We start from the raw sequence: 20,929 nt of genomic DNA, 5'->3' as shown, positions 1-20,929 counted from the left end.
AGCAATATAGCAGCAGTCCTTCAGGCTTCTTCCTTCTGAAACATAACTGCATGCAGTTTCCTGCTTCTAAGATTTAATAAGGAACTTGTTCAAATACAAACAGTTACATCCTCTAAAAAGGCAATGAAAAATGCAATACTGTAATTAAACAGAAAAAAGAACATAAAATAACAGAAATTCAGAACTCCATCCCATTTCTCTTACCGCCCAAGAAAGCACTGCCAAAGAGGTCGATTTTGCGTGGCCAGATCAGAATCTTTGGAACCAAAGAGTTTAGCCAGAAGTCGAACAACAGCCAAACGTTCTTCTCCATCATTGCTCTAAAAATCAAAACATGAAAAAGAAACTGTAAATCATTATCAGTAATACCTTAGTAATAATTGTCTTTCTGTTTTTTGAACTGTTAGATTAAATCTGACTTTGAAAGTATTTCTGATAATCCTCATTCTCTTTAATTATCTTACAGGATTCATATGAGGCAAAATATACAAATACCTATCAAGCTAATGTATTACAGACACTGAATAGATGGCTGTGCTTTGAAAGAACCATCTCTTTCAGCAATAAAAACCCACAGTACTCTAATATACATTTGACAATATAAAAAATTGTTTGTTTTAAAACATTTTTTAAGACTATTTTATGTGTGTGGAAAAGACACAAATTAAAATGTTATAAACACATGTGCACTAATGAAAGCCACATGTAATTTCACCGAATACCTATTTCTTGGTTACTTTTGTTTGTTGCAATCATAGCTTACATGTACATCCACACATGCAAAATTATTTCTCTTGTCCACTTACAATCTTAGGAAAGACAAACAGCTTTTTAATTAAAACCCCCACAGACTTCCAAATCAGGATAAATTAACTATTTCCAAGGATGCAAATCAGTCAGCTAACTTATTACCTGACAATAACAAATCTGATAAAATATTAGGAAATATTTCCCCTATTATTACAGCATTATTTTATAAAAGAAAATTCTGCAAATCAATACTGAAGCTAACACATTTGCATTTCATAAGATAAGCCAACCACAGCCTAATTACTTTATAAATTTTGGTGTAATCCAAAGATTAAGTACATAAAGCTTTTGCATTAGACTGCATTAATTTATCATTATAATGATTATATATATATTTTATGTGCATAATACATGTTTGCAATCACAATATGCACATAATTGCATACTAATTTCCAATATCCTTTAATATTATATTTACCTTCAAAATAAAGCAATAAATACAGAATTTTTATTCCCCTAGTAGAACACTTATTAAATCTACAGTTCTGCACTCTTAATATCCCCCAAAAGGTTACTGATTGTCCAAAGCTACACTGTAACCCACCTTCAGCTTGAATTCCAGCTGTGGCATGACAGACAGCAGTAAGTGAGGATCTATGGCAAAAAGCTCTTGTATCAAGTCAAACACATGTTCTGATAAGTCACTTACTGAAGACTTTCCCAGTACCAGAACCTGGTTAAAAAACTAAAATACAAACAGTCTTATGTAGTATATTTTCCTTCAATAATGCAAACATTATTTTTAAAAATTCTTTTAATGTAGTATCATTAATGGTTTTATACTAATGGAAGGCACTCAAAGCACAATTTCTTCATTACATCAAAGCATTTCACCTTTACAATTTTGGCTCAAGCAAATTACAAACATCCTTCTCAGTTCAGTTTTATTAACTCTATCAAGATAGTTTAATACATGACAATTTGATAGTTTCAAATCTCAGTAACTATCTCCCAAGCAAAATCAACAAGCAATGAAAGAATTGTTAACTTAAAATGCATATTCATCTAGTAGAACATTGACCAAAAAAATTAGTATTTTAAAAAATTTTTCTTATAATTGAAACCCAATCCAAATGCTGAAAATAAAGGTTCGCTGCTTCAAATCCATTTTAAAGAATGTCAGATGTCTTTATGTTATGTCTTGCAATATTTGATGGCTAATGTATCAAGGTCATTAGTGACCTAACAGAAACAAACCAAAGTAGTCTAAATTATTAATTATTTATTTTTGGATTTATATAAAGTATATTAAAATTTAATACTTCCTATTAGAGATGGTATGTTAATATTATTTAAGCAGTGCAAATGCAATACCAAAAAAGCTATTACACACTTGAAAAAGAAAGTAAGGAGAATAGTATTAAATCAATTCAAAGGTTACTTTATGTACTATCCTGTTTTCACATATGACTAATTACAAAGCTTAAAAAAAAAACCAGGGGAATGTGGTAACTGTTAGTCAGACTCCTTGAGCTCTTACTTACTGATTTATCTTTTATGAATCTGCCTAATTCCCTTTTAAACTACTCTAAATTGTATTAATTCTGCTGGCTTCAGCAGCGAGGAAAGGCAACACAATATATATCAGAACACGTTCATCAAAGACTGCAATAGCTGTGTTAATATGCAGAACATACAACACTCACATTCAACAAGAAGGAATTGTAATTTGAAGGAAGCCTTGTAAAAAGCATAGCTCTTTCACTCTTTATGACTACAAGTCATAGCAAGTTTAGGAGGCAAAAGAAAATCTAGCCAAGAGCCAGTAGCTACAAATGCTTCATCCTAAAGCTTGGTATGAAATAAGGCTGCCTGGTTGCTGGACATACGAACCATTAATAATTCTTTTTGTTGTAACAGGATTTTTGGTGGTCACCTATTTTCACAGCCTAGGTTTAGGCTTATCATTAGACTGAGATGGATAAAAATTAATTTCCTCTTCGCTTATTTGAAATACTCCACACACTTAATAACCAAGCCAACAATATCCTATTCAGAAAACTGTAGTAGCTCCTATAAACACTATTTAAAAGAATAAAAATGCCCATCAAATCTCAAAAAAATCAAGACTTATTACTTGCAGGTAACACGGATTAATTAATTTACATACATTGGCAATACACGGTTCAATGGTCTGGACGGTCCTTTTCAACAGGACTTTTGCAAGATCAAACGCTTGTTTGTTAAGGTTCTGAAATAAAGGAAATATAACAACATTTTATAGAGTTTTCACACACAATAACAGATTTGGAAGAAACATTATCATACCTCCATACTCTAAAAATTAACATGCACCAAATCTGGCACAGAAAAATGAATGTATTCAAATTAATATTTGAATGTGGTTATGTTTGCCCCTCACATACTCATTGAAGACACACTATGTGTCTTTATGTGCCTTGTCTGGAGAGTAAAACTGTGCACTGACTTCTCCACAGACTGTACCGTATGCTCTGAGACAGCCCACAGTGAGACTACAGAAAGCACCTACACTTGGGCAGAGCTGGCAGTTAACTTTCCAAGCAAGCATTTGATTGTAACATGACAAATCTGAACATTGTTTATATTGCTCTTGAGCAAGTAAAAGAATGTAACTGCACATCTGAAAAATCTGACTGTCCACGTCTGTACAAATCTCATATGCAGTATCTCGTATCATCTAAGGATTAATGCAGCTTGGATGGGGAAAAAAATAGACATGGAGAGCTGATTGCCCCGAAAACTACAAATCACTGCAGATAAAATGCAGGTAAAGCCTAGGGATGAGTGATTCTTGGAAATACTGTATTTGGCAAGTCTACACTGAAAACAACTCCCTCATGTTCTTTTAACTAATGAGATGACAAAGACAGTTCATCAACAGATAGTAAAGAGAAACAAGTGGCCAAAGGCTCAACCAAATATCTCTTCAGTCACCAAAGCACTAAACTGATGTCTTATTACAGAAGACAGACATATTTGCATGAATTCTTCTCAAAAAATATCCCAACTTTCTCCCCAAACCCAGCCATGGTTAAAATCTTGTTGACTAGTATGCAGGTATTAAACCAAAGGACTGCGAATCTCAAACTTTAAAATGCATTTTCTATGGAACTTCAATACAACTTCTTCCACACAACCAAACCAACAACCCAAATACACACACAAACACAGAACATCACAATACCAAAGAACCAAGCACCAAAATGGCCTAGAAAAGTAATATATTACTTAATAAAACAAATAATCAACTATTTCAACTATTAGGAGAAAAGAAACCCTGTGGGTCTGGATAACCCATGCTGTAGAACATGCAGATGAAAATATACATTTTTTAATACATGAAAATGTTTTTAAGGAATAACCTACGTAAGACTGGGAAGAAAAATATTCACTGAATAGCACTACTTTTGAAGTTAATAAAAAGAACTACAGTTTGAGGCCACAGGTCAAAATGTGACATGCTACTGCTATTGAAAACCTGAATTTACTAGATGAGAGTCACATTAGCACACACAGAGAACGATGTACACCACACGATCACTTAACTAAGAATGGACATACAAATTAATATAATCTAGATTCGGAGGCAGACTGTATATCATGTCTAATTAAAAAAAAAAACACCTCAGACTGCATTATTCAAACCACATTATTTCAGCTTCTTTACAAGGACAAACTTCCATCAAGTCCTGCCAGACTGATATTTTTCTTATGTCATAGTAGAGAACAACTGGTATTTGACTGCTTTGCACAGACCTGAAAGTATTGCTATTGTATGCATTCTACAAAAAAAAAAAAAATCAACCGTGCTCTTAAGGCTACAGTGCTTCTGATTTACAGATCTAAAGGCAAGCAATATAATCACAAAATTTACTTGGAGATCTGTTCATGAAAGGAAAACATGAAGGAAGGAAACAGTCAAACTCCCATAGGCAGATCAGACAAAAGAACTTTCTGGTTGTTCTTTTCTTTTTTTGATCTACCATGATAAAGCAGTCATTTAAGCGCTGTTGTTACAAGAAACAAAGAAAGTAACACAGACTGACATACTGACCAAATTACAATACTGAGCACTGCCTACAGGACATTTTTTGCTCAGTCATGACCAAGAGCTAGTAAGAGTGTCACCAGTCCTCTAAGTGATACTAAATCTGCATTACAACCCAATATTTACACCAAGTTTACACCAATATTTACACCAATGCTCTTTATAAGAGCCTTGCTTGAGAATTTTCTTCATTAGGCAAAGCTATAACAATGTTAATGTTAAAGGACCACATTCACTTTTATTTTGCCTAAATCAAGCACTCACAACCCAGTTTTTACTGGGCCTTTGTACCCTCAGAGCAATGCCCACCATTGTTAACAGCATCACCTCAGATCACCACCCTCTACTTCCTCATATCTACTTGCCTATAAATCACTAGAAGCAACTTACAAAGAACAGCGTATTTTCACAAGGACTCTTGTTATAAGAGGCTCTCTGTGTTAGCAGCTTCAGTAAGACATTATCTCATTGCTGTCAGTAAAAATGATTTGATAGAATGGCATTCCCATCTCATGATTATGACAGAAGGAATGCAAACTCATCTCAGACAATAAATACTTTTATAAGCTTGATGAGATTTCACAGGTAATTGACAATGGCCATACTAATACTGATTTAATTATCTAGTCATGGATGGATATGCCTTAATTTTTGTAATTATTTTAAATTAACAAATGAGCAAACAGAAACACATACTTAGTAATCAGAGTGCAGTTCATCTACTCTTATTAATAACTGAAACTTACGGTACTCCATACTATTTTTGATAAGTGCAAATGTTTTAGCTAGGGTATTTTCTTAGTCAGTGTAAGGCATCACCAGCCTGCACATCATTTTCCCTTATTTCACAGCTAAAGGACTTGTGTTTATTCTCTTTTTATTAAGGCATTACAGTAAAGGTACTTTAAAAGCTCAAGTGCAGACCCAGTCATCTCCTCTTCAAGGAACACACAATTCCCCTAGGAAGGGGAGTGTGTGTGTTCTGTGTCACTTTGTTCCTTATAAGTGAATTAAATAAAGAAAGACAATGGAAGGGGTGGGAAGCACAATTAGGAAGGTGCAGCGAACTCTGACTGGCAAACTGAGGAGAACAGTAAGACACCACAAAAGTCTTGGGAATATCTTTCCCCTGCCCCCCTTCTTTTAAACTCAAAAACATTTAATATCTTCTCTATTAAAAAAAAACGAACAAAAAAAAACCCCAGATATCCCAAAAGTGAAACAACCAACTATTTACAATCCTCAAGATTTAATGTTTTCCTATTATATTTGCTTGAAAACACTTTATTTATGTTTCAGTACAGAGATCCTGAGGTGGCACAATCTCTCTGTATCAAATAATCTAGACATAGCTAATCAACAGCAGCAGGTAATTCCCAAATGAATGTGAGAAAATTATACAGTCACAATAGCTAAAGCGTATAAAAACGTTAACAACACACAAAAGGCAATAAGAATTATTGTTATTATAACAGTATACTGTGATAATATTTTACTTGGCAGACCTTGTGTGCAGGAATGAGGTTAATCAAAATTGAGTCCAGCAGCTCCTGAGTTACTCCATCGCCTTCCATGATGATAGAACTCATCAAATCCAGCATATGCATTTGTACCTTCTGGTTGTGGCTATTACTAAGATCATAAAGAATATTTTCAATATTAAATTCTCAGACTCTGACAAATAATAACAGTACAATCAAGAAACAACATCAAATGTTGTTCAGTTTGCTCTCCCTTACACTCTTCACATCTCAAAACTATTTTATGTGCCTTTATTCTCTTATAGAAAGGTTCAAAAATCTAGAACAACCTACCTCTGCCTTTTAAGACAATAAAAACAGAAAAAGGACAATAACAACCAAGACAAGAATGTAGATAAAGTAATCAGAATGAAATATACTGCTGTAACATGGACAATAAATTTTAAAAACATCTACTTTCAGACACACACCCATCTGTAATTTCAGCAGTTCACACTCATTTGCTTTCCTGGTAGCTCCTCATTTAGGCAAATTAAGACTTCTGTTCAGGTATATTTATCTGTAGACTATGCAATGATTCAGCCTACCCCCAAACTTAATGATATTTTGACAGTTAATATAATGGAAATGATTCAACTTACTTGATAACTGAAAAAAGAGTCCTAAAAAGCTGAATAAAAATGTCATTGCAATCTTCCAACTCAAAGCAGATGTTGTAAGATTTGACCCAAGCTAAATTCTAAAACAAAAATTAGGATATTTAGGCTAGTACAACTTCACATTAAGTAATACAAATATAATCATATTACCTATGGTTTTTTTTCTATTTTAGGGAAAATAATATACAATAGATGTAAATGCTTTGGGGAAAGAGACTGGATATTTGCTTTGCATATAAGGAGCTCCTAACACAGAGGGGCTTTGCAAGATATATCCAGAAAAAGCTAAATACAGAATGATCTGATTTCTTACGTATGAAATCCAATTGAAAGAACTTGTTAATATAATAAGACCTTATTTTTTCTTCATGCTATGAAACAATACAATTTCAAACATCATGTTTTGAACATCAAGTATCTTGTTCATAAATGAGATACTATTTCTAAAAGCATACTGAACCCCACCACTCAGTTCTTGTCAAGAGTATGGTTTTGCAATGTTTTTAAAGCAAAAATCTTACGTTCCTCTTCCCATCACCAATATAGGCACATTTGCATTTTAATCAGCATTTGAAATTTTATCTCTTGATAAAAAATCCCCAGCACATGGAATTGTAAGAGAAAGGCTACATTTTAATAAATACCAATTGTTTAAACATGTCCTCAGCTACAGATTAACAAACTTATTAAACACAACCAGCATTATAAGTACTAGAAGAAGCAATTCACTGAACTTTAATGAGACTGGAGTGATTTACAGAATAAAAAAAATTTGCCAGGCATACTGGCACATCCAGAGAACAACTAATTACACTTCTTAGGTTTACAGAGCTACTATCATCTACTGAAAGTTACAACTATTGTGTTACCTCTAACAAGTAAAAGTATCTGTTAAATTGAGGGCTCTTCGTGTCCTCCAAGCCTTTTAATTGTCTTGTAATAAACAAGAATATGTCCTGTCAAAAAACAAAGTTTACAAGCTTGATTCAGCAGAAAGTGAAAATACAATCCTTTAGCACTGACATCTATCCACATTTTCAAACTCATAATGTGAGAACATCAAATTGTCTTTTTTAGGCACTGACAGAAAGCTATCACCAACACAGATACTGGCCATCTAGCATTCCTTCACACATCTCTGGCCCTTAAGTATTACACTGACTTACAGGATTAAAGCAACTTCTCCTTAATAAAACTAAAAATCAGTATACACGGGAATAAAAACATTTTTCTGTTAGTTTTTGGGGTTTTTTGTTGGGGGGGAACTGTTTGGTTGGTTTGGGTTTTGTTTGTATTTTTGAAGGAGGCGGTTTATATTTTCCTCAGTAAGAATAAGGTAGGAGAAAAGCCTTTCTCTTATTTTTACCTTAAGTTTGTCATGGGAAGTATATGGAGCTTCAGGAGCATAGATACGAAAGATATCAGCCAAGCAACATGCTACAAGGAGGCGCACATCTTTATTGGGATTCCTGAGGAAGAATTCAGAGGCAAGGTGCAAGGCTAATGGGAGATACTGCTGCTTCTCATCTTCTGAGTCCTGGTCCATATCCATGAAGGTTTTTACCACCATCTGAAAAACACCGGAAAAAAAAATGAGTTCTTTCTGCTCTTATTCCTTATTACTAAACAAGACTCTTTAAAAGGATACAGTGCTATCAATACATGTTCTACTGCATAATCACAATCAGTACTTGAAGTTTTTTGTTAGGACAAATACTAGGAAAAGGGAAGTCTTAACCTGATACTTAAAGGTTTATCAACTTGATATTTTAGATTAAGACACTGAAAACCATGTTGCAGTTCTGTTTATTTTGTCAATCTTGACCTGAGGTACAGCACAGAAACTGCTGTGCAGAGATGAGGTTGGAGATGGCAGCATCTCTTCCTCAAGGCAGTCCCATTGCAATTCCAAGTGAGGACTCACCTCAGTATGAATGGTGCGAGGGGCTGTAAGCCATCTGGCCTAACACATGGCTATAGTACAATGCAGCTGCTTTAGAGCTGTGCCAGAACTAGAGGAGCCTAGGAGGCCACTCTTAATACTCTGCCTCTATTGAGGCACAGACCTCACAAAGTACTTTACATATGCACAATCTTTCTATCTAGTTTAAACAAACTAGATACCAGATAATTTAATCCTTCATGTAAAATAAGTCTTAACACTCCAGATCTCTGCTTCTGCATATTTAGAGCTGCATCTTTAGCCTTATTGACATAATGTAATAAATTAACCACATGGTTTCCTTGTTTCTTCCAGCACAGCTAAGAACTACTAAATCCTATGAAATGCCACCAAATTAAATTATTATACAACCCCAGTTAATTGAAACATCTCAACGCAATGATTTGGCAAAACTGAAAGTAAGAATTTAGTTTAAGGAAATAAAAAGTTGCAGATTTAACTTTTGGAATAGTGTTTGTGAAAGGATGAGAATGACTTCTAAGATGTCAGCACAGAACGGGCGGACGTGCCAGATACTCTTAGAATGACCTTAGTGAAATCAGTCTTTGAGTTCCATTCCTCCATGTTACTTGAGCATCCTTAGAGTTAAAACTGTGAAGGACAGCCGCACTGTATATGAACAGGATTTTGTATGCCCACTACAGACACAGTATATGCAGTGCACACGATGAAGAAATACCAGAGAAAAGATAAATACCAGAGAAAGAATGATAAATCTTGATGGGTCAAATTCACCTCTAAAATAATAACAGTAAAACACAAAAGAAGACTGAGCTCACACAGCTAATAAATACATCTCTTACTCTAACCAGAATTTTTTTGTTATGGTGTCATTCAAATTATTCTAGGGTTGCTTCTCCATTATTAAGCACGTCTGTTCTTCCAACATGAAAGTGCTGTGTTTCAGCTTTCTTTCCTTCCTGAGTTTTGAAATATGGTTTTAAATTCAGGTCTTATAAATTAAAATAAATGTTTGACTGCAACCTCTCCTACAGGACATTACTTAAAAATCCTCCTCCATTTCTAGAAATGTACAAGTATAACCCAACTTGCCACAAAGACAAAAAGGAGGAGACAAGAGAGGAGAAAAACCCTACACAACAATAAAGAGACCTTTACATCTACAGCTCAGAAAAACACAAATTGTATCTTATTGGTCTGTTTCCTTAAAAATATTCTTAAGCTATGTTTTAAAGCCCTAGCTGAAAGCACAAAACCATTCTTCTACTGACAACTCAGGTCTGTTACAGGGCCATTTGTTGCTGTGTCCTGGGGTGCATCAGGCACAGCATCACCAGCTGGTCAAGGGAGGGGATTCTCCTGCTCTGCACTGGGGTAGCCTCCCCTGAAGTTCTGGATACAGACAGAAATTGATCTGCTAAAATAATCTGCTAATGAAACTGAAAACCTAAAATAAATTCTCTAGATACAAAAGGCTAAAGTCCAAATAATTTAATGTTTTCAATGTCCAAACTGGAAACCACTCATTATCACCTAAGACAGTTTTTATTCCCAAAAAATGTGATCAAACTGTAACAGGAACTCACTACTTTTTCAGATACAGTAGTACTGTCTAACTGATGTCTGGCTATACAGTTGAAACTATCTTGAACACTAATATTCATTTATATAAAAAGCATACAGACTTATCAGCTTTCACAACAAAAAAATCTGTTACCGTACTCTATGCAAAAAGCAAGAGACAGAAAAATATTCTTTAATAATAATAATGTAACATCATCCATTCCTTTCCAAACAATTAAGCAGTCAATTTAAACGCTAATTCTAGCAAATGTAAAAAGAATACAGCTATGCACATTTATGATTAAATTCATTTTGCATCACTTTTGATTGAATGTATCTCCATTAATTTGTCATATACTGGTACTTTACTTAGCTTGAAAAAATAAACTATTACAACTATTCTAGAAATTGACATTATTGCCATTTTTACCACAGTACTCTGAAATTCTAATTATCAGAGCAAAATTTTACTCTCCCAGGCTCTGCAAACCAGCAAGTGAAATGATAGGATTATAACACTGAAGCAATGCAAATGTCTTCATTCAAACTAGCGAGAAAAGCTAAATGAAAACTGCTAAAGTCACTCTCAGCATGTTATCAACATACTGAAAACTGGAAAGTTGAAACTTCCAGGAAGGTGTTCATCTGATTGTATCAACCATGCAGTGTGCAAGCCAGTCTAGGTTATCCTTTCACCCACTGGAGAGAAATACACAGACCCTGAGTTCAAGCACAGACGTCTATGATGACATCTACAGATGCTGGCTCAGTTTTGCCCTGGGACTCTGCAACAGCCATCAAAGCAGCTCAGTGTGACTAGAGGCCTAAAATGAGGCGAGATGAACAACACCTGCAGCTTCTTGTGAGACTGTCGGTCAGCCTTTCAACTGCACTGAAACATACATGTGAGGTTGCCAAAGGGCTGTTCACACACTGCCCACATCTCACAGAACTGCAGCTTATATGTGGCCTGCTTCCAAAGACGAAATCAGCATGGTAGCCTGCCCTTATGTGACTCAGCAGTGGCTCTTGTGCAAGAGCCATGCCTCAGACAGGAATATTAACTCTGCTGTTCCGATCTGTATGATTTAGGAAAATGGTTTGTTGGATCAGGAAGCTGCTGAAACATACTGATGATTCCAGCAATAGGGGAATAGGGGGAGAGGAATATAAACACCAACAGACAACAGGGAAATCAGTACAGACAGTTAAAAGACTCAAACCAGCAGTTGCAGAGAGGAAGAAGCAGGCAGATCTAGAAAAGCCTTTCTGCAGTTGGCAGGACAAGCACAAACCTCCAAGCCAGTCACAGCAGGGGGAAGGCGTGTACATGTTGCATTTGTTTTACTGTTCTTACACCAGCTTATTCACAGGGCTCCAAAGCAGTAACATTTAACAACCCTTGGCTTGTAAAAAGACCAGGGAAAAATACTCAGAATTTTAAAAATCCCTTTGCAACCACTGAAAGAAGAAATTCAACAATTGAGATACCATTTGATACCATTTGTTGTAACTGGGATGATACTGTAAACTAACTTCAGCACCAGGATTAAATACAAAAGATATTTGAAAGTAAAACTTAACCAAATGGATGTGAACCCAGATGACACTTCAAGAGCTAGGACAATTCAAGGAGAGATGCCAAGAAAAGGCTGAAATCACAGCAGACCCAAATAAGGCAACTGTCATCAGAGTGTTTTTACATATTTCCTTACACAATTTAAGCAGTACTATAGGTGATTCTTGCCATTAACTATTAACAATAAATTATATTTTTATTTCAGATCTCACAGTACAACACAGCAAAATATTTCACAGACACATGTCTCTGAAAAAAAATACTTTTATGTGGTGCAGATTTAGGATGAGAAGTCTTTGTCAGCCTCAGATACAGTCCTGTCAGCCAGAAGCATCAAACAAACATGGAAAAAAGACATGTTAAAGTGTGAAGAAAAATAAAAGAAAAATACTCAAATCAGGAGGACCAGATGACTTAATTCAAAATCTTTGAATTCCTGACACATGAAATCACAAATGTAGTACCACAGGTTTTGATGGCTTTTCTTTAAGCAACAAACAAAATAATCCCAAACAACAAAATAATCCCAAAACAACAAACTATATACACACAGCCCACCACCACCCTAAACTAACACCCGAATAAGCGAGATACCAACTAAACAGAAAGCACCAAATATTGATGTAGTAATCAAGAAATTACATCTTGCCAATACATCCAACAGGCTGACATCAACAGAATTTTATAATACAAACCAAACCAGGAACCCAGAAGTTGAGAAAACCAGGGTAACACATAAAAAGCAAATTACTTTGATAACTCTCATGTCCAAACAGCTCATGCCTTTAATAAAGATAATCAACACTTTGCACAAGACTTCATTTGAGTGTCAAGAACAACATCACACTGACCACACAGAAATTGAGAAGCTCGAAAGAAATGAAAATTAGGCCAATATTGTCTCCTTAGCCCCTTCCTAAAGTGATAAATTGAAAGCACCTTTTGGAACTGAATGAATTCATTGGTGGAGAATGGTGTTATAACTGACCCTATTTCCACAAAAACCTGTGGTATGAGAAGCAGGAAGTGATGGTGATGACATAGTTACAGAATGGCAATAAAGGATAGGATACTCTATGAGAAGAACAGAAATACCAAAAAATCACCATTGGTAAATCGTCATATGCTTAGTGCTTAAATCCATGACCTTATTAAGCTGCCTTATCTGCTGTAAACATCAGAAGAGAAAAAAGATGGACATTTAGTAAGCAATTGTAAAGAATTTATGAGCCAACAGCAGGCCATGTACACAACAAAAATGTAAGGGCAGGATATGACAAAAGAAGGAAAGTAAAAAAGCAGCAATACAACTCATGAAATGCTAAAAATACTAAATGCTGATTGTAAACACATTACTTAGTCCTGATTATCCTCACTAATTAAAAAAAAAAAATTACATGACACAGGTACAGAATGTATTTGCCGAAGGAGTCTCAAATGCCTTTTCTTGTAAGGAGACATTTACCAGACTGTGCTAATTAAAAACAACAGCTGAAACCTCTCTTTGGGGCCAGTACCATTTAATATCTTTATCAATGATCTGGACTAAGCGATTGGGTGCACCCTCAGTAAATTCACACATGACATCGAGTTGGTTGAGAGTGTTGATATTCTGGAGGACTTGGAGGCTCTGCAGAAGGACCTGGACAGGACAATCTGGTGGGCCAAGGCCAGCACTATGAGGTTCAACAAGGCCCTCTGCCAGGTCCTGCACTTGGATCACAAGGCAGTGCTACAGGCTGGGGCAGAGTGGATGGAAAACTGCCCAGCAGAAAAGGACCTGGGAGTGCTGGTCCACAGGCGGCTGAACATGAGCCAGGGTGTGCGCAGGTGGCCAAGGAGGCCAATGGCATCCTGGCCTGTGTCAGCAACAGTGGGGCCAGCAGGACCAGGGCAGTGACTCTCCCACTATATTTGGCACTGGTGAGGCCACACCCTGAATCCTGTTTCCAATTCTGGGCCCCTCAGTTCAGGAAAGTGCTGGAGCAAGTCCGGAGAAGGGCAATGAACCATTTTCACTACAAATTCTTTAATCTGTACTCTCTGACAGGACATTTAACTGCCTTTAGATAACTTGCGAAAGGGAAAAAAGAAAATGAAAAGTTGGACAAAAGATGATATAAACATTCTGCAAAAAAATAGGGCAAAACCTATTTGCTTTCTTCTTTATATATCCCGCTCACAACCTAAAGCAAATGAACAGGGTTTCCAGATGTGCTTACAAATGTATCATATGAGGTGAAAAGCTGATGCAGCAACAGCTGATTGGGCAAACAGTTTAACTGTTTAACTGCCAGGTCTTCCCCTGGGGACTGACCTACACCAGGCTTTTCTGACCAATCACAAGCAAAGAAGTCACAAATTGCTAATTTACCACTACCTTCTCATTGGTGAAAGAGCATCTTCTGTATTATTTTACTTATATCAAGCAAGACTATTTTCCAAGAATATAGCTATTAAATCGATCTGACATGTGAAAAAGCAGAAAGACTGATTACTGCCTGTAATAAAAACAGTATACAGAGCAGATAGTTCATGGACTACCTGAAGTAACTTCCTTGGTACACGTTTTTAAGTGACTACAAAATGAATTCAAATATCACACAAACAGGACAAGAATTGTTACCAAATTGGGAAGGGACTGTACAGATACCCACATATCTTGGTAAACAACACACAGTAGAATTCCAGTTCTGTTGTAAATCTGTAAGATTCCTCATACTAACATGAATGGAACAGAAGGGGAGAACAAGGCAAATAAAATAAGAAAAATCAGATACCTTAATTCAAAACACTTTTCATGGCACAAATTAGAACATGCTTTTTAAATTGTACTTGATTTTTGCAGAGCAAAATATTGAGTCATACACTGAGAATCAATCAGATTGACATCTTGATTACAGCAACTCATATGGACTGCTGCAAGGAAAAGTTCAAAGAAAGTATGCTTCCCAAGATTGCAGTGGTGCAAAAGGAAGTAAAACTCTGTCCTTCCTTCCCAGCAAAAGATAATCCTAATGCTGTTACCACTGCATGTAATAAATCTGTACTCTTTAGCCATGAACAAGCCCATGGGAAAAATCAGATTCATGATGTGCAGAGAAAATATTACATGCCTTTTCTTATCACCGCAACCTTGTCAAAATATATTTTGCTCAGAACTGAGTATTTTAGAAAATATCACTGTTTTTAAATTTTTACTAAAGTAGGATTTGGAAGATTCAAAACCATTTTTGTACACCCTCAGTTCCTTCACCACTATATGCAACAGCAATGTGCTTTTTCCTCCAAGTAAACACACTTTAAACCCAATTTGTTGTTTTGTTTTTTTTTTTTTTTTTTTTTTTTTTTTTTTTTGTGTTTAATCAGGTACCACTATGCTTTGTAAGCAGTAGTAAGAGTAAGAAAATACTCTAAGTTCATTTACATTCACACTATTGCAACAATATGGAATCTTTATCTTCTGTTATTTATTTTGAAATGACGACTATTTGAGTGATCACACACAACCAAAATCATAGCTATCTGGAGACAGGTTTGAACTTTGTACTGCTAAGACTACTGGTTGACAACCAGGTCTGAATTTCTGTCTGGTTTTGGCTTCATGTGACATGGAGATCCCGTTTAACCACTTGCAGCCACCATCTCCTTCTCCCTTTCCTATTACTCACCCTGACCTGCTTCTGGCCCTGCAGTGCCAGTGCACTTGTTGAACAACTCCATGATTAAATTTGATTTACTAATGTGTCCAAAAAGCCTCTTGGGAAAAGGCTCAGATAGTTTTCTGACAAGGCATAGTTAGATTCTAGACAGATCTGATACATTCCAGAAGCAGTAGCAAGAAGGTAGTTAGACTTCAATGGCCAAGACCAGGAAGGGAGCCTTTCCAGTGCATAAACTCTTAACCAACAACCCAGTAGAGGCATGAATTCGTAACCTTACCAGTGGCAAGCTAAGGAAGCCTGAAATGGACTGCTACAGATAGCCAAATCCTACTAGATCCCCTGAAAATTTACCTTTACTTCTATCTAGTAAAAACTGGCATAAGATCTGATCACCAATCATTTTACATTCAAGGTCTCAGAAATGTGTAGCTACAGTAATTTTCAGAACTTGTATCCAATGTATCAATGAACTTATTCATTTTAATTTAATAATCTGTTTCCTGGGGTTTTATCATGACCTGAGACAGCAGAGGTTTCCTATTTACATTTCCAGGCCATCACTTTCTTTGCCTTCCAGGTTCTTATTATTCTCATCATATCCTTATCTCATACCTTTGGAGGCAAAGGTTCCCTACAACTTCAGTACTGCACAGAGTACGTTCCCAGAGTATGCAAACCAGCATATGCATCTGATTCACAGAAGGGAAGCAGAACACAGTATTCACCGTCTGGCTCCTTACCCAGCACTAAATTCTGTAAGGTTTTTCAATAGAAACTGTTCAGTCAAAGATTTCATTGAGCAGCCTCAACTGATGCATCAGAATTCCCTTATTTAGTCCTTTACAACTTCATGAAGTCATAGTGTTATTTTCTCTCATTATTCCTCACCATGCTTAAATCAACATTAAGCCTAAAAGCTCCCACTGGATCAATTCCACTCAAATTATTTGACTTAATACACATTCTCCTTAGCTGTGATGAACAAAACTCACCTCTTCACATTTCCCAAACAGCTAAAAGGTTTTCAAGTGTGCAAAGTACTACCTGACATAGGTCACTGTATGGTTTATCATCAAAAAAAATTATTTTGTGGTACTTTTTATTTACAAGCAGCTTTGGATGCATGACAGTACTTGGCTACTCAATCCAAAACCTTTTAAAGTTATTTTAACGCAAGAAACATTGAGAATTATTATTAGTTTGGCTGTATCATATTGCAATCTCTGAAGTATTTTCTTATCCCAGTTTTAAACTGATTCACACAATTTTTCTATGACACAAACTACAGTCACAATCAAATCACACATTTTAACAATGCATGGATATTCTTCTCAAATAGTTAAAAGAGCTCATATTTATCAGCACATTATGTTTTCATACTCACACTACTCCCCATCTCTTACACATCTATGACTTAAGTGTGGTGTAACAGCACCAATTTTAATTTTATTTTTTAAGCGATTCAGTCCTCAGCAGTACCTAGTCTTTATTACTGGAAAGATTTGTAATGGTATTCTTTGCAATTTTCCTGCCAAAGACTAATAATTGTTTAAATACCCTAAGAAGATTCCTAAAGTCACCTAAATTCTCAGAAACTTTCCTTCCACATACATCAACACATAATGAAAGGGTTTTGCAGAGAGACTAAAAAGAGCCTATTTTTAAAATGTTCTAATGGTAATTCAAGACATCATCAGTTAAAAGCATTTCCTTAAGAAGTCCTCCTCCCCTAGCTATAATGGCAATTGTTATATATGACTGGGGCAAAACCAAAAAATTCTTCAACCCTTATTCCCTACGGCAAAGGAGTTTCTATTTCCATATGAAGTTCACAAGTAGTTTGATAATAGCCTCCTGATGTGAGAGAGAGGATTCTTCACAACCAGCTCAATGCTGTGTGTTAATTCATTTCCTCTTCCAAAGAGAAGGTGGTGCTAGACAAAACAACAGCATTTGCATTTCTACTGTGAATTCACTGTAAGGATTCATTCTGAAGTGATTATTTAAGATCAATTCTTACAACCCAATCATATGTTAGGGTTTCACATTAAATACACATAGGGAGCTATGCTGCCAACAATACAGATGTTGTAAAGACTCTATCCACATCTATTTCTACATTATGGTGCAGGTGCATCCCATGGTACATCCTACACTCTCCTGACTGTCAACCAGAAGCAGGACATATATAAAGAGCTTTTTCCTACTTGTGTTTTGTAGTAGGTTGTTCCTGGCTGGGTCCAGGAACAGCCAGCTACCAAAGCCTCTCTATCACTCCCCTCCACAGCTGGACAGGGGAGAGAAAATGTAACAAAGGGTTCATGAGTTGAGATATGGACAGAGGAGATCACTCACCAAATACTGTCACGGGCAAAACAGGTTCAAATTAGAAATACTGCATTTATTAGTACCAAAATCAGAGCAAGATAATGAGAAGAAAAACGTTAAAAACACGTTCCCTCCTACCCCTTCCTCCCTTCCCACCTCTACCTCCTCCCTCAGCAACAGAGAGAGACGGGGAATAGAGATTATGGTCAGTTTGTCACATGTTGCTAGTCACACTACTCAGGAGAGGAGGAGTTTGCCTGCTCCAATGTGGGGTCTCTCCCACGGGAGACAATTCTCCAAGAACTTCTCCAACAGGATTCCCTCTCACAGGCAACAGTTCTCCACAAACTGCTCCAAAAGGGGTCACTCTTCCACAGGGTGCAGTCATTCAAGGACAGGCTGTTCCAGCATGGGTCCCCAAGGGCTCACAAGTCCTACCAGCAAACCTGATCTGGCATGGGCTCCTCTTGCCATGGGTCTGCAGATCCCTCCCAGGACCTGCTCTATGACAGGTCTCCCATGGGATCACAGCCTCCTCTCAGGCATCTACCTGCTGTGGCATGGGTCCCCTCCACAGGCTGCAGGTGGATCTCAGCATCTTCATGGTCCTCTGCAGGCTGTAGGGGCACAGCTGCTTCACCATGGTCTTTAACACAGGCTGCAGGAGAATGTCTGCACCTCTGTGGTCCTCCATGGGCTGCAGGGTCACAGTTGTTTCACCATGGTCTGCACCACAAGCTGCAGGGGAATCCCAGCTCCAGTGCCCAGAGTGCCTCCTCTGTTCACCTTCTTCACTGACCTGGCTGTCTGCAGAGTTGTTCCTCTCACATACTCTCACTCCTCTCTTTCTCTGGCTTCCATCAATGCAAATAACTACCTTTTTCTTAAATCTGTTACCACAGAGGCATTACCACCATTTCTATTTGGCCCAGCCTTGGCCAGCAGCACATCCATGTTTGGAGCCACCAGGGATTGGCTCTGCCAGACATGGAGGAAGCTTCTGGCAGCTTCTCACAGAAGCCACCCCTGTAGCCCACCCGCACTACAAAAGGTTGGCCATGCAAACCGAATACATGTTTCAACACAATCAACACGAGACAAAAAAAAGTTTCTTCCAAGGAAAGTGTTTGTCTATTTCAACAATCTTGTAAACTGGTGAGCTGAATACCTCCCAAAGCAAAAAATTATGTGAACTATTTGTAGGTTGATCTTTAACTGATTGCACAATTTATTTCTTTTAAAAGAAGAAGAAGAAAAAAATTTATCTGTGACAGTAAGAGAAGGAATAAATTAGAATTTCTTTCATATAGCTGGTTGAACGATCAGCAATCGCACATAATGCCATCATACCCAGTATCAGAACAACGGTACTATGGGTCAACAGGAAAATACTCTTTAGTTATGACATGAATTTTCTGGTTTGTTTAGGAGCCAGATTCCATTGTGCCTTACAATTGAAAATCAGGGGGCAAATCATGTGAGACCCTAGCATGACCCATATTTAGTGACAAAACTTCACTGAAGAATTTTGTCTCTTGTCATCTACTGGAGTCATAGTACGACACTGTCACATTAATGACAATTACATAGAATGCAGAAATTGAGAGTTTCCATTCCCAATGTGAAAGGCTGGACAAAAATCAGAATTATAAAACTATAAAAATCTTTGATCTTTCACAATCAAAACTTATACTACAAAACAGTAACAACAAAAACTAACCCCTAACAGATGAGCACATCAAAGCAGCTCCTCAGAAGGCACTGGCTGCGATGGAGAATCTGTGCCAGCAGCTGGTGAGGTGCCAACTACCACGCCTACCGAGCGAGATGCACTGGTACCAAGAATTTGTGATCAGACAAATTATCTTTCTGCAGTGAAGCACTGTTTTACCAGATAATTTTGCTACCTGTTGAGCACTGTTACCTGTATCAGAAACACAAAGCCGCCCCACAGCTTTGTCTTTAGCCATGTACCAAGCTCAAAACTAAGGCACTACAAAATGGAATAAATGCAAAATGCAAGAATTTTCTTACTTTGTGCATCATTTTATTTTTAACTAGCCCCATCAAAAATAAGGTTTCTGTAAAATTCTTAAAGCACAGGGAAAAATTGATGCAAAAAAATTGGACCTGAAACTTATCTGGAGTGGCTTTCCTGGCTGTAAATCTTAATTTTCAATAAGGAGGAAGAAAATTAATTCTAATAAATGTATGGAAAGTATTGTATTTTTAGAATTCATTTAGCAAGCCTAAATCATTTTACTGTGCCTAATATCAAGTACCTTTAAGTAACAGACTGACTTCTGATGTGAAATAAATAATATTTTAAAGAAATTTTCCATCTAAAAATTGTCATTACAATGGAGTGGGAGACCAAAGAAAAAATAAAAGGTACTGATGTTGCTAATATAAGGACAGAAAAGTCAAATCCACAGTGCTCAGCAAAAGGATGATGCTAAAGACATAATGAATATGTGTAGGATATTCAGTTTCTGAGAAATAAGACTGTGAAATCAATAAGATACATCTACGTATATAATTCTAAGATAGGTAGCAAAGAATAACATGAAAAGTCTTCAAGAAATTAATATTACCATCATAATTGCCAATATTAAAAGTGTTGAAATATTTCAAATCAAATATATTATTTATAGAAAGCATTTTCCTGGACTTTACAGGACAGTATTTAAAATGTTTGTTTTAATGTTTTTACTGTTCATTTTATAATACTATATGTAGACTGTTCCATTTTGAGCATGGGAGTAATGTGCATTTATATGTCCAATGAAAAAGTAAAAATGAAAACGCAACAAAAAAAGAAAAAGAAACAGGTTTTCCCATTTGTGTCTTTGTATCATACCTGTTTTTATTTGCTGCATCTTGACATTTA

General features: G+C 36.5%; 1 protein-coding gene across 2 annotated transcripts in view; it reads right to left on the bottom strand.

Annotated features, from left to right (window-relative positions):
* The window catches only part of PDS5A (PDS5 cohesin associated factor A), a 77,288-nt gene that overhangs the window by 38,171 nt on the left and 18,188 nt on the right, over nt 1-20,929 (bottom strand). For both annotated transcript variants that reach the window (XM_053940779.1, XM_053940780.1), the window contains exons 3-9: nt 8,347-8,550; nt 7,850-7,936; nt 6,963-7,060; nt 6,346-6,472; nt 2,921-3,001; nt 1,355-1,495; nt 205-320 (exon numbers count right to left, since the gene is read on the bottom strand). In XM_053940779.1, coding sequence (XP_053796754.1) covers nt 205-320; nt 1,355-1,495; nt 2,921-3,001; nt 6,346-6,472; nt 6,963-7,060; nt 7,850-7,936; nt 8,347-8,550 — 854 coding nt within the window. The remainder of the gene's footprint in view (nt 1-204; nt 321-1,354; nt 1,496-2,920; nt 3,002-6,345; nt 6,473-6,962; nt 7,061-7,849; nt 7,937-8,346; nt 8,551-20,929) is intronic.

Source organism: Vidua chalybeata, chromosome 4, assembly GCF_026979565.1.
Source record: "Vidua chalybeata isolate OUT-0048 chromosome 4, bVidCha1 merged haplotype, whole genome shotgun sequence".
In the NCBI taxonomy this organism is placed as follows: Eukaryota; Metazoa; Chordata; class Aves; order Passeriformes; family Viduidae; genus Vidua; species Vidua chalybeata.
This window is presented reverse-complemented; position numbering and strand designations above follow the sequence as displayed.